This window comes from Molothrus ater, chromosome 1 (assembly GCF_012460135.2).
Source record: "Molothrus ater isolate BHLD 08-10-18 breed brown headed cowbird chromosome 1, BPBGC_Mater_1.1, whole genome shotgun sequence".
NCBI classification, from domain to species: Eukaryota; Metazoa; Chordata; class Aves; order Passeriformes; family Icteridae; genus Molothrus; species Molothrus ater.
Window position 1 is genome coordinate 119,146,899 of NC_050478.2, and position 13,414 is coordinate 119,160,312.

A 13,414-nucleotide genomic window follows, 5' to 3' on the forward strand; every position below is an offset into this window, starting at 1 on the left:
GGGATAAACAACATCCCCTCACAGTTACCACTCTATATTTATGTGAATCAAATTCAGTTTTCTATTTGTAAGCTTTTGGTTAATTTTTGCACATTTTAGATACAAAATTACAGTTTACTATTGTGTAGTTATAGTTGCTATTCAGTGGTTTCATATGCAGGATGCATTGCTTGTGTTTTTGGGTAATCCTGAAGCTGAGGTTCAGTCTACTGTATTTTTCAGTCCCTTCTCATAGATATGAAGATATATGTAGGGAACTGCTTGCAGATTTCTCTAAAATCTGAGTGTCCTTTGTTAGCATCCTTAACTAGGCAGTAAATCTATATTCACATAGCTATTTAGACATAATATGTTATTGATAACAATGAAAAGATTGATCAAAGTTTCCTTTAAACTCATTAATATTCAAATTTGTCATGATTTGGAGTCCGTAGAAAATGTCTGCATTTGGGTATTACACTGCAGTATAATTTAATTTTTGCTGCAGTATAATTTAATTTTTGCTCCACTTGTTAATATAAAGTGCATCTAGAGGAATCTACAATACTGAACTCCCAGGCAGAGCAAAGTAGGGTGGAATCTAATTTGACACAACTTTTAGTCATTATACTTGCATATTGTAAACATAATTACTTTTGGATAGTTTCTGAAGTAATACTAATGTGGATTAGTATTAAAAAAAAATTATTTTTTCTGATGGTAGTTTCTTAAACTAATGCAGATGTATAATTTATTTGCTTTTAATAGAAAACATTTCTAATCTTTAAATATTTTTGCATTTTTAAAATTGATTAGCTATAATTCTAATTTGTAAGCAAAGTAGTGATGCATATAATGAAATGCAGTGGTTTTTACTTTAATTACACAGTTGTGTGTAGAATAGCAACCACTGTTTGGGACAACCTTAATGCATGGACGTGTTGATTTATTTTTTTGTGTGCTTTTCTTTCTAAGTATTTAAAACCTTCAAAATTTTTTAATCCTACCTTAAAGCTAATCTGTTTTGCATGTGTCTCAGTAAGCTTAGGTTAGATAGGAAATGTTTTCATTCTCATAATTTATTCATCAATATTGTTATCGGCGAAACATTGTTTTGGCACATGAAAATACATAGAAATTTGAACAGATCTTTTTACTATGTACATGAAATCCACTGACAGCATTCAGGCTTCCTTACTATGTCCCTGCCTCTTGTCTGTGATGTGAGTGTATGCTTGACTCACCACCTCTTTCTCTTTAACAGGGTGTACGACTGTACTGTCGCCTTCACAGTCTCTTTACCCCAGTAATTAGGTGAGTCCAGTTGGGAAATCCTGAGGGAGTCATTTGGAAGAAGTACATCATCTGAAGATACTGTGTTTGAATGTAACCCATCCTTTCAAGATTGGTCTTTTGAGAGTAATCAGATAAGATTGAAATGCTGTCAAGACAAAAAGCATAACTGAACCACTAAATGGCTGCCAACTCTGCTCAATATAACTTTTTTAATGGACTTCTAGAGCCTCCTAGGTCCTGATGGATATGCTTGTATGCTTACTGTATACATTAGTGCACTCCGTTACTAATACACCATTACCTCAGTAGAATAGTCTCAGAATAACTCACCTGCCTTCATACTCCAGTGACAATATCACCCAAATAATTTGTGATCAGCCTCCTCCTTTCTGTCTACAAGGAAGGCTTCATTTGCTAGTTTTTTTCCTCCAGAGAAAACTTCTCAACCATCATTAAGTGCTCAGTTCATGCTTTCACTAACTTGCTTATAAATGACAAGTATTTTTCTCTTTCTTCTGAGCTTTTGTTTGATTTTGAAAAATTGTTTTGTGTTATTTTGAACAGGGATAAAGACTATCACTTGAGAACCTACAAATCTGTGGTTATGGCTAACAAATTCATAGATTGGTTGATTGCCCAGGCAAGTAGACACCTTTGGATTTATGTATGTCTTCATTTAAATTCTGACTTGAAAACTAGTGATGTATCAAGAACAACATACAAGCACTTTATGTAGTGTAATCCTCTAAACCAGTAAAGTAACAGAAATCATCTGTCATCAGCTATGCTTTTCATCCCTCTTGTACTTATCTTCCTGATCAGAAATTGAATTGAAATGTTTTGATGACACTTAGCTTTGTGATTCAGCATGGAACACTGACCATGGCTTGAAATGAAATGAAATGAGAAACTCTAAATTACTAACTAGATGAGCAAAAGTCAGTATCAATTTGTTGCCTCAATTCTTTTTCATTTTAAATGAATGAGAGAAAAACAACATGATATCCTGTTCACTCTGCCAACATGCACTAGTTCCATAAAATAAAAGTTTAAAACTTTGATGCTTATAGGTTCTATTAAGTTCAATTTTTATGGAGAATGCAGCCTTACTGAAGTCTTTTCCTACTTATTTGTAATTATAGAGTGTTATAGCATATAAAGGTCCCTTCCAACCCAAACTGCTCTCTGATTCTATGATAAACATGTATATACTGGTTTTTATATGTGTATGTGTGTGTATATAAATATATATATATTCTAGAAATGTATACATAAAGGTGGTGGTGGCAAATCTTATCTACAGTAATTGCCATCCCTATGGGATGATGCCATTGTGCACAGTTTCCATTTTGCTAATATTTTAAAATGCATTTTAAACATGTGTTTTAACAGGGGGATTGCCGGACCAGGGAGGAAGCTATGATATTTGGTGTAGCTCTTTGTGATAATGGGTTTATGCACCATGGTAAGTAAACACATTCTGTACCAGTTATGCTTACTTTCTGTTTAATGTTATCTGCACAGTTGGAAGGAAATGCAGGGGCTGATAAAGATATTATAGAACAGATGGAAAGTTCTTCTATTGTATCACTAAAGAGATTGATGCTACAGTCTTCAAGGAAAAAAATAGCTATTGTATACTCTGAAAATTATATCCAATTTTATAGCATGTGCTGGGGAATTAATCCGCTAAAGGATTTAGTGGGGGCAGTTTTATTAGTCACTTTGCAAGAGATGTCTTAAGAAAGTAATGTGTGTTGGCACTGATGAAACAATAAAAAAATCATGTAGGAAAGAAATGTGAGATTTTGGGGGGAATTAATAAGGTATGAAGGAGCATGACTTCAAAAAAGTGGGAGAAAGCAGATTGGAGAAAAATGAGAAAATCATGAGGATAGTAAAGAACAAAGAAGGGAGAGAAGACCAGAGATATGTGCAGCACCAAAATTAAGGTGAACAAGGACCCATTTAATACCGTCAGAGGGAAGATTTCAGGGGAAGGATTGAAGTAGTAGATCATTTACTAAAATGAAAAGAGGAAGAAATACTTTTTATCAGTTTTGTTAGACAAGGGGTTGAGAACATACTCTCCTGTATTGCTCATTCTTTTTCCTTTGACTTTTGAACACACAAACTGCATCCACTGGCTGTTCTGCTTGCTTCCACATCTCCAGCAAACCTGTTTCTAATTCTAAACCCGGCATGCTTCACTGTCTGGAGAATGCCAGAACTTGGTGGTGAGCATCTTCAGCAGCTGTCCAGCAGAACTTTTCAAAATTATGTTTTAAAATCCCTTTTAGGAAGAAACCTTGTGCTTAGTATTTTTACTAAAACTATTTCAGGCTAATACATCTTTCTCAGATTGGTGGAATCCAGATGTTGTTGTAAAAAAAAATTAGCTTAGTGATTCCTATCTCTCTGTAATGAATCCAAGTAACAATTGTTGTCTATGTTAAAAAAATGTCCCTGGATTCACACACACAAACAATAGTTTGCTAGCATTCAGTATGTGTATGCATGTTGAGTATTTAATGGTTCATGAAAGACATGATATTCAAAAGTTGAAAAGAAAATAAAGATTAATATGTCTGGGTTTCTGTCATACAGTGTTAGAGAAAAGTGAATTTAAAGATGAACCATTGCTGTTCCGTTTTTATGCGGATGAAGAAATGGAAGGATCAAATATGAAGCACAGACTCATGAAACATGATCTGAAAGTAGTGGAAAATGTCATAGCCAAGTCATTACTGGTGAGTGAAACACCGTCACTGTGTGCTTTGATGAATAAAAAAATTGGTTATAATGACAATATATTAGGACAGTTTATTGTTATTTAATGAAGACATACTTCAGTTTTTATTAATTCCTTTCTGAACAATATTTAAAAAATTGTTTTACAGATTAAATCTAATGAAGGAACCTATGGTTTTGGTTTAGAAGATAAAAATAAGGTGCCAATTATTAAAGTGGTGGAGAAAGGATCAAATGCTGAGGTATGGAATATAATAAATTATCTTCCCTGTTTTATTTACTTGATCACAGATGTATGCTTTGTACATCATGTGTGAAAGGGTATAGTGGTAGAAGGTGACAGTGAACACATACCAAGAAAGCTGTGCCTGTGAGTTTTTTCCCTTTTTCCTTTTTTATCTTTTGTTTTCATTTACTTGTTTTTGTTTGTTTTCTTTTTAGCTTTTTATTTTTATTTAAAATATTGTTTTGACCATATTTTGACACTTATTTTCTGCTCAGCTAAATTGTCATATTGATTGATGTTATAAAAGTTGTCATTTTATATTTATGCATTTTATAATATTTCAGTGATGACATTAATCATAATTGAAATCAACATTTTTGGTAGAATATGAAATGGGTATAGAGCTAGTCTGTGAATTGCAGTTGACATATTTCATAGTAAAGGATGTATCAAGCTTTAGATAAAATCTGGGATTTGAGACCTTAAATGAATAAATTACAGCCTTCCTGTTTGGTAGCATTGCTTTAGATCTCTTTGGGTTAATTAAGATTCTACTCAGCAGCATGGGAGTCTCTGTATATGTAAAGATAAAGTATGATGCTCTTTCATAAGAGAAAAACTTGGACTTAGATTTCAAGGCTTTCTAAATCTTATGGTGGAGTATAAATTTAAATTATAAATAGACACAGCAAATGAATAATATAATTCAGCCACAGAGTTAAATGATCTGATTTCTATCAGTCAGGTTCTGCCATATTCTCAGATCGCACTAGGGCTTTGCCCATACCCTGAGCCATTCTTTGTACTCCTGTAGTTGTACTGTAATGGTGCTTTTCTTGTTAGACCAAAGTTTAAAAACTCTTTGTTTTGGAACTTAGCAAACATTCACTTACTTAAATATTAATTGGGTCTTTCCTTATGAAAAGAAGCTTTAGTTCCTTTGGAAAATGGTGGATGAAAAATTAAGTACTGTCATAAAATAAATGGCACAATCAAAGGTGTTGTGTTAATTACTAAAAAAATGAACCGATATTGTAATACTGTCACAAAATCTTGATTAATACTAGGTCTTGTACTTAGCTCTCTTCAGAATGAGTGCTATCCTTCACATGAATTTAACCAGTTTTAGAAACATTTTGTGGTGTAAGTCCCTTGTGCATGGTATGTGAAGGAGTCATAAAGAATGTAAAGAAAATGTGAATGTCATTTTTTCTATTGGGGTTGCATGCCAGCAAAAGAAAACTTCATGTTAGTGGTTATAAAAGAAAACACGTACACAACTGTTGTTATTTTCTAGATGGCAGGCTTGGAAGTTGGGAAGAAAATCTTTGCCATTAATGGTGACCTGGTTTTCCTGCGACCCTTCAGTGAAGTGGATTGCTTCCTGAAAGCCTGTTTAAGCAGCAGAAAGCCCCTGAGGGTTCTTGTGAGCACCAAACCTCGAGAGTAAGTTATCATTCCTTTGGGAAATTTTACAAACAACAATTGAAGGGAATTTTCAGACCCGTGGAACTTCAGAGAGCACTACTGTAAGGGGTTTTTAGATGCTGTATCTGATCTGACTTTGCAAAGTCAGGCAATTTGATTTGCCTTGGTTTTGTTTTATCCTATTTGTGAGTCAGCAAAAGAATCACATGAGTACTTTAGATCTTCAGCTCTGCCACTTTAAGTACATGCAGGTACTGCAAGTTTAAATGAAATTTCATTGACTATACTGTCAGTTTTGATCACTTATCTCTGGCTGTGTGTATTAAACAAATTCCTGTGTCTGGGGATTAGTTGCTGGTTTGTCATTGTCAGACTCGGTGGTCCCATGGGCCCCTTCAGCTGGTGTGTTGGTTGTGTAAACAGCAGGAGGAAATAAACAGCTCCTCATCTTTATCAAACACATACATTTCTGTACAGTCTTGCCCATTCCTACCTAAACACAAGTTTTGTTATGTAAAAGAAATACAAAATGAGGCCTAATAGGTAGGTTCAGTAAATATGTAAATGAGCATAAGTCTATTCCTAAAGTTAATGCAGTTTTTGCTAGGTTATACATAACAAAGAAGAAGACGACTAAGAAAAACTTGTCAGAAGTAATTTTTTATTCAAAATCCACAGAATAAAGAGGTGCCATCCTCTGTTACCATACAGCATACTGAGTGTCTTGCTCAGGAATGGCTCTGATTAAGTGGCAGATTGAAGATCTATTTCTCCTCTTGATAAGCAAAGGTGTCTTGAGAAGTAAAATGGCACCCAGAACAGGAAAAAGAGCTAAGAAAAATAAATAAGGCATAAAGATGCTTATCTGGACTGATACTACAACACCTGTTTCCACCCCCAAACAAACAAAAATAACAAAAAATGCCCAGACCACAGGACTGTAGAAAACATAAAAGCATCTTGGCCTTTCTTTAATGCAAATCTTGGTTTAATTCCCCCCTCAACTTGGGGGTGAATTTCAAGGTTGAGAGAGATGGTCTAGTGAATTAGAGTTCACAGAAGTCAAATTTGTTTCTCATGTTCCCTGCTTTTTGTCAGCAGCTGCTGCTAGCACAAGTGAGTTCACAGAAGACAATTCTCTCCTGAATTCTTAGCCTAAACTGCCAGTGATGGTCTTTCATAGTTATTTGCATGTTCTCAAAGCAGTTTCAGAATGCAATCAAATAGATGGTATCAATAGGGAATATATGAGTACATTAAACGATGTGATACTTACAAAATATTTCAAGCGAAAAATTATTAATCTCTATATATTATATTTTAAAAAAATACAGACTTCAATTTAAGTTTGGATCCCACCTCTGATGATAATCATCTCCAAATGCCTAATACTATGTGTACTAGGGGAGAAAAAAGTGCAAGAAATAATGCAATTCTCTTATTCACACTGCCTGTAAATCAAGTTTGCTACAGTCCAAATATATTTTAAAATCACTTTTCAGCATCAATTTGAATTTGTTTGCTTTTGCAATGGGAAATGGAGCTTGGGGCAAAGATCCCTGCAATAATAACAGAGCTGGCTCAAGATGGAAAGGCTGCAAAGTTAAATCAGTGCACTGTTATGCATGACCTAACTAGGTCTGATAAGCGCTAATGCAGCTGTGTTGCTTTTTGTAGACCCTGAGCTGAAATCACGGGGCTATGCTATCTTACTTTGGGTGAGCTCAGGGCTTAATTTGAAGGAGTAGATGTGAATTTTGATTATCAGAATCATGTTTTTGTTGGTTAGTTTGTTGTTAAGTTTACTACTGTTGTTCTTAGACCAAGCAGGAGCGCAGCACAATGTGCTTACAAGTCATACAAACAGCAGTGGATGATTCTTACTTTACAAATCTCAGTAGCTACTTTCTGTATCTGCTCAGAAAAACTGCAATGAAACATTATTTCAAGAAAACTCAGCAAGGAGAGGCACAGGCTGCTGGGAGTGCCTGATGCCTCTTTGTGAGGCTGGGGACTACAAAGAGTTATTTTGCAGAAAGCGTGCTGTGTTTGAGGAGCTGTGTTGCAGGTGGAGCTACAGGAAGAAGTGAACAAGCTATGCGGTGTTTGAGTGAACGAGCAAGAGATAGACTGGTTATTTTCAGCAATGCTACAGTCTCAGACTCCCAGGAGTCTTGAACCTCCATTGTGGTGAAGAAGCAGATGGGCTCAGAGCCCTGCAGGGTAATTAGCCAAAGGACTGTTAGCCGGGGTCTGATAAAGATGGAGGCTGGAGGCACATCACAGCACGTACCACAAGAAGGTTCCTTTCTCTCTGAATTTGGCAAGTAGGACTGGTACCTCTTACAACAGGTGTGGGGCTCTGGACCTAGAAGGCCAAACAACTGATGAGGTATGCAGAGATCCTTCTGGGATGGTGAGGCCTCCTGAAACAACACCACCTGCACCCTGCATCAAGACCTCCACTGTTAACAGGAAAAGAAGGATAGTTGTCATAGGAGACTCCCTTCCATGGGGAGTGGAGGGTCCAATATGCAGACCTGACCCAACTCACAAGGAAGTCTGGTGTCTCCTAGGGCCTGGGATAAGGGATATTACAGGAAAATTGTCCAGTCTACTAAGGCCCTCTGATTACTCTTTGCTAATGTTTGTTCAAACTGGCAGCAATGAAATAAAACAGGGAAGTCTGAAGGCAATCAAAAAAGACTACAGTGCCCTGGGATGATTGGTAGAGGGCTCAGGAGCACGGTAGTTGATTTTGTTGATTCTTCAGTAACCAGGAATAATATCATAAGATTAGGCAGATCCATTAGGTCAATACATGCCTCCTAAGCTGGTGTCAGCAGAAAAATTTTGAGTTTGTTGACCACAGGATGATCTGCTCAACACCTTGTCTTCTAATACCTGATGGGATTCATTATTTCAGAGTGAAAATGTCTTTGCAGTTGTTGGGGTCCGTCAGTGCTGGTCACTTTTTAAACATCACCTCCTAAGGGCACAGGAGCAGACAACTCCCAAACTGAGAAGTCAAGCAGGTGAGGTAGAAGGCCAGCTTGGTTGAACAGGAATATTCTGTGGAAAAAAAGATAAAAAGGAAAGTTTATGCCCAGTGGAAGCAAGGCCAAGTGATATGGGAAGAATGCAGAGATGCTGCTCACTGCTGCTGGGAGAAAATTCATGTGGCCAAAGGTCAACTGGAGTTGAAGCTAGCCAGCCAGAAATGTGGGGGACAATAGGGAGTTTTTCAAGTAAATCAATGGCAATAGGTAATGTAAAAATAACATTGACCTGTTACAGGATGGTCACCTCACAGATGGGGACAGGGACAGCACAGAGGTGTTTAATTTATTCTTCACCTCCATCTTTGACATGGGTGGTGGTACAAAGGGGGTCTCAGTGCCCTGAGCTGGAGGTCCATGACTGTGAGAATGTTCAGCTCTCAGCCAACCCTGAAATAGTGTGAGATCTGATGCTTCAGTTGGAACTGTACAAATCTATGGGGCCTGATGAGGTTTATCCAAGAATCCTCCAAGGGCTAGCTGATGTCATTGTAAAGCCTCTCCTGATAATTTTTGAGCTGTCTTGGGAATCTGAAGAGATGCCAGCTGACTGGAAGCTGGCAAACATCCCAATTTTCAAGAAGGGCAAGAAAGAGGACTTGAGAAACTACAGGCCTGTCAGTCTCACTTCTGTGCCTGGCAAAGTTATGGAGAAGATTATTCTGGGAGGTGTTGGAAAACAGCTGAGAGACAGCACAGGCAATGGTCACAGCCAGCATGGCTTCATGAGAGGAAAGCCCTGCTTATCAAACAAAATTTCCTTTTATGACAGGATACCTCACTGCAGTCTGCAACTTCAGAAAAGGAGGGGTGGACACTGATCTTTTCTCTCTGGGGACCAGGGACAGGGCCCGAGGGAAAGGCCTGTAATTCTGTCATGGGAGTTTAGGTTGGATATTACAAAAATGTTCTTCACCCAGAGGGTGGTTGGGCACTGGAAGAGACTCCCCAGAGAAGTGGTCACAGCATCAGCCTGATAGAGTTGAAGAAGCTCTTGAACAGTGCTCTTGGGCACATGATGTGACTCTTGGGGTGTCTGTGCAAGGCCAGGAGTTGGACTTCAATGATCCTTGTGGGTCCCTTCCAACTCAGCACAGTCTGTGATTCTGTTAAAATGTAATATGGATCTGAGTTCTGCCATCTTCTGCAGCTTCTCTGATCAGACCTGCTGTGATCTCTGGTCCCAGGCTCTCTCCTCTTGGCTGGGAGAGACTGCCTGTCTTCCCAGGGCTTTCAATGTTGCCGTGCTATGGCAAGTTAGCTGAAGATCAGTCTGTTTGGGAGGAATTTTAAAGCTATGGTGATGTTTTGATTATAATCAGCATATTCAATTTCCCTGAGAAATAGATTGTGCTGTCTCAGCTTGCTCTTATTTCTGATGTTGGTGGTGCACGGTATTTGGAATATGAATGTTGCAAAATCTAAAAACTGATCTGAATAAAAGTGTGGAATTTTACACCCTTGTAACCTACATGCTGCTGAATAACAAAATGCTACCTTTTGCTACATCCATGTTAAATCTTTGTTTGTATCAGGACAGTGAAGATTCCTGACTCTGCAGATGGACTTGGATTCCAAATCAGGGGTTTTGGCCCTTCTGTTGTCCATGCTGTTGGGAGAGGTAAGCCATAAGAGCTGTCAATGGTACTGCTCAACCTATGTTTCATATCTGAATGACTTGGCTGAGATGAGTCAAAATTAGGTCCAGTAATCCATCTTAGATTTTTTTTCCCCAAAGTAACAAACAATATTAAATAAACTCAAATGCAATTATTCTGTGTACTTACACTCTGTAAGCTTGGATACATCTCCCAACTCTTTTTAAAAAATGTAGTTACACCAATGTAGGAAAGTTAAGTTAAAGCTGTGCATTCTTTGCAGATTAAGGAGTAGCTGAAGGATGCAATACAACTGCATGTTGGGAACATGTGTGTTAATTTGTTAGGTGGCTGTGTGGTTCTGCAATGTTCTGAAAACATTTTACTAAGAAATGTGCTTTTTACAAATCTTTTCAAGAGTGTTAGTGGCTTTGTCTTAGTAATTGCAGATGGTTCACATAAATACTATTTTGGGATGTGATTTTCAGACACTTGCTATCCTAACTCAATGTTTTTGAGTAGTGCATTTGTGCTAAAAGAAGTTGAGGCATTATTTCTTGCTGTCTCATGTTGCTTATGATAGAGCAAACTAACTGTGTTTTCAGTTATTTCAGTTGTGTCTCCTTCCCCCCTCCTGCTTTTGTAACTGAGGCATGAAAAGTGAACTGATCTGCAAAACAGCCAGATTTGAACAGTTTGATGACATTTTTTCCTAGGTTGCCGTGCCAGAAATTAGGTTTTCAAAAGAAAGACTAATAAACTACAGACTTAGTATCTGATGTGTTAATTATTTCTGCACCTGGATCTCAATTCAACTGCCTATCATTATTCATTAGACACATGCTTTATTTTGATTAGCCCCAACAATATGCAAGTGCTTGTTTGTGTGATTTGCTAAACCTGGAAGATTCTAAGCATGTGCTTAAATAGTTTGCTGAATTGGGACCTTGGTGTTTTCTGAAGAGAGTTGTTTTGGTTTTTTTTTTTTGAGAGAGATATTAAATAAGGTCTATTTATATGTTTATTTTTATGTCTTTTTGGAGGGGAGAGATTGCAATAGCTGATAATAGTGTAATTTCCAATGACATTATTTTATATTAGATTTTAAACACAGCTTTAATCTAATAGTGATAATTCTGAAAATGAGGGAAGCTCATGTATATTCTGCAAGTTATTTCCTTGTCAGATATGCTCAACTGGCAAGTCATGAAGTCATGACAAGCTTTCTATTTGTCAGCCCTGCAGATTCAGTCTAGCCTTTTCTTTCACAGCCCCTAGCTTCTGCAACCCAGTCTGGCAGTCTCTAGGCAGTCGATTTTTTACTTCCTTGGCACCTCTGTGGCAGTATCAAGAGACATTTGGAGGCAAATGTTCAGGTAGCTGGAACTAAGGTCATACTCCAGCAGGCTGTCTTTCAGGAGTGAGTTTGAATTGCACTGAAAAGACCTGGAGACAGCTGCTCTTTTTGTAGTGCCTATTCAGTCACTAGAGTTTCCCAATGTGGTTATTCAATTGTGAAAATAAGTTACTGAACCAAATATTTTATGTAGCTTAGAGAGAATGTTTTGTTTTGGTGTCATGTTGTATGTGTCCCCCTGTCCCACTCTCTGATAATTTAATTTGAGATATTCTACTTAATTGTCTTTGAGATTTTTTTTCTAAAGCTCTAAGGCCCCCTGCTATAATTGTGTTGGTAGGGAAGATGGAAAAAGAACAATATATTTGGAAATGTCTTTGGAATTTAGATATTTCACTTAATCATTAACATGATACTCTAGTATGCTCTTATGCTTTATGTATTGCCAGAAAACTTCTGTTTCGTATGTAAAATTGAAAGACCTGAATTAAACAAGAAGCTCATAAGCTTGGGTCATATAAAAGTAGGCTAAGTTTTAATTCGTGACTTTCAAGCTAGAGCCATTTTATCCTTTTAAAGTCCTTTTTTTTGAGGTGAATTTTCCACATTTTCATATTGCTAGTCAATGTTTGTTGTTTTATGAAGCAGCCTTTTGGTAATTGTCTGGTCTCTTTTATGGAAACATCTGCTGGCAAACTCCATTTTCTTGGCATCCCACTGGTCTACAGAAGTACTCTGTGGACAAGGGAAGTATGTAAGGATCAGTCAGACCAGGTTCTGATTTTTAAAAAAAGAGATTTTTTGGACTGTAAGCTTGAAAGGAGATGTTTAGAAAAAGAAGTTTGCTAACTATGTGGATTTTTATTAATAGGAACAGTGGCAGCTGCAGCAGGTCTCCACCCTGGCCAGTGCATAATCAAAGTGAATGGAATTAATGTCAGCAAAGAGACTCATGCAAGTGTTATTGCTCATGTCACAGCCTGCAGGAAGTACAGGCGGCCAATGCAGGTATGTCTCATTTGGTGCCCTTGCACTTTTTCTTCTAGATTTCTATTTTTGGTCAAAGTAAACAGTGTGGTGTTCATCTCTATGCACATATCTACTGTGCTTGAGTGGGGTGAGAGGAAGGAAAGGGTGAATAAAACTGAAGGAAAGCCAATTGAAGTATAAAAGCTGAAGATTGCTCAATGGTGATGTTCAAAATCTGCTTAGTTTCTGCACTGAAATAAATATCATGGATAATTTTTATATGGTGTTTTTAAAGGGCTGTTTCAAGCATTTCTGCAGTCCTATGCAGGAAGAATTTTGAGGTATATTCTCATCTTGATGGAGAGGGAATCACAGAGCTTTCTGCTTGCTCAGCAGCAGGAGAATGAAATACAAAAACCGGATCATTTTCCAGAATTTTGTTACACTTCAGTACACTGAGAGCAGAGTGCATATATTCCATCCATAAAAGAATTCCCATCGCATTCCAGTCTTGAGAATAAGTATATATTCAAGGACTCAATATTTCCTTTTTTTAAATGCATGTAAATTTTGTTATCTTTGTCATGTTAGTTAAGGAGAAAATCTCAGGCTTCCAAGACACAAATTTACGAAGAAAACCAAACCAAGCTGGATTCTATAATGTAGTTTTCCAATTCTCTGCAAGTTTTTCATAAACTGTGAACCAACATTATTAATTATCTTCACAGACTCTTCAAGTACGTGTTTACTG

General features: G+C 37.3%; 1 protein-coding gene across 3 annotated transcripts in view; it reads left to right on the plus strand.

Annotated features, from left to right (window-relative positions):
* Positions 1-13,414, plus strand: part of PREX2 (phosphatidylinositol-3,4,5-trisphosphate dependent Rac exchange factor 2) — a 171,691-nt gene that overhangs the window by 76,936 nt on the left and 81,341 nt on the right. For all 3 annotated transcript variants that reach the window (XM_036400614.2, XM_054514457.1, XM_036400606.2), the window contains 8 exons: positions 1,244-1,293; positions 1,840-1,915; positions 2,668-2,740; positions 3,883-4,025; positions 4,176-4,268; positions 5,550-5,698; positions 10,275-10,360; positions 12,566-12,702. In XM_036400614.2, coding sequence (XP_036256507.1) covers positions 1,244-1,293; positions 1,840-1,915; positions 2,668-2,740; positions 3,883-4,025; positions 4,176-4,268; positions 5,550-5,698; positions 10,275-10,360; positions 12,566-12,702 — 807 coding nt within the window. The remainder of the gene's footprint in view (positions 1-1,243; positions 1,294-1,839; positions 1,916-2,667; positions 2,741-3,882; positions 4,026-4,175; positions 4,269-5,549; positions 5,699-10,274; positions 10,361-12,565; positions 12,703-13,414) is intronic.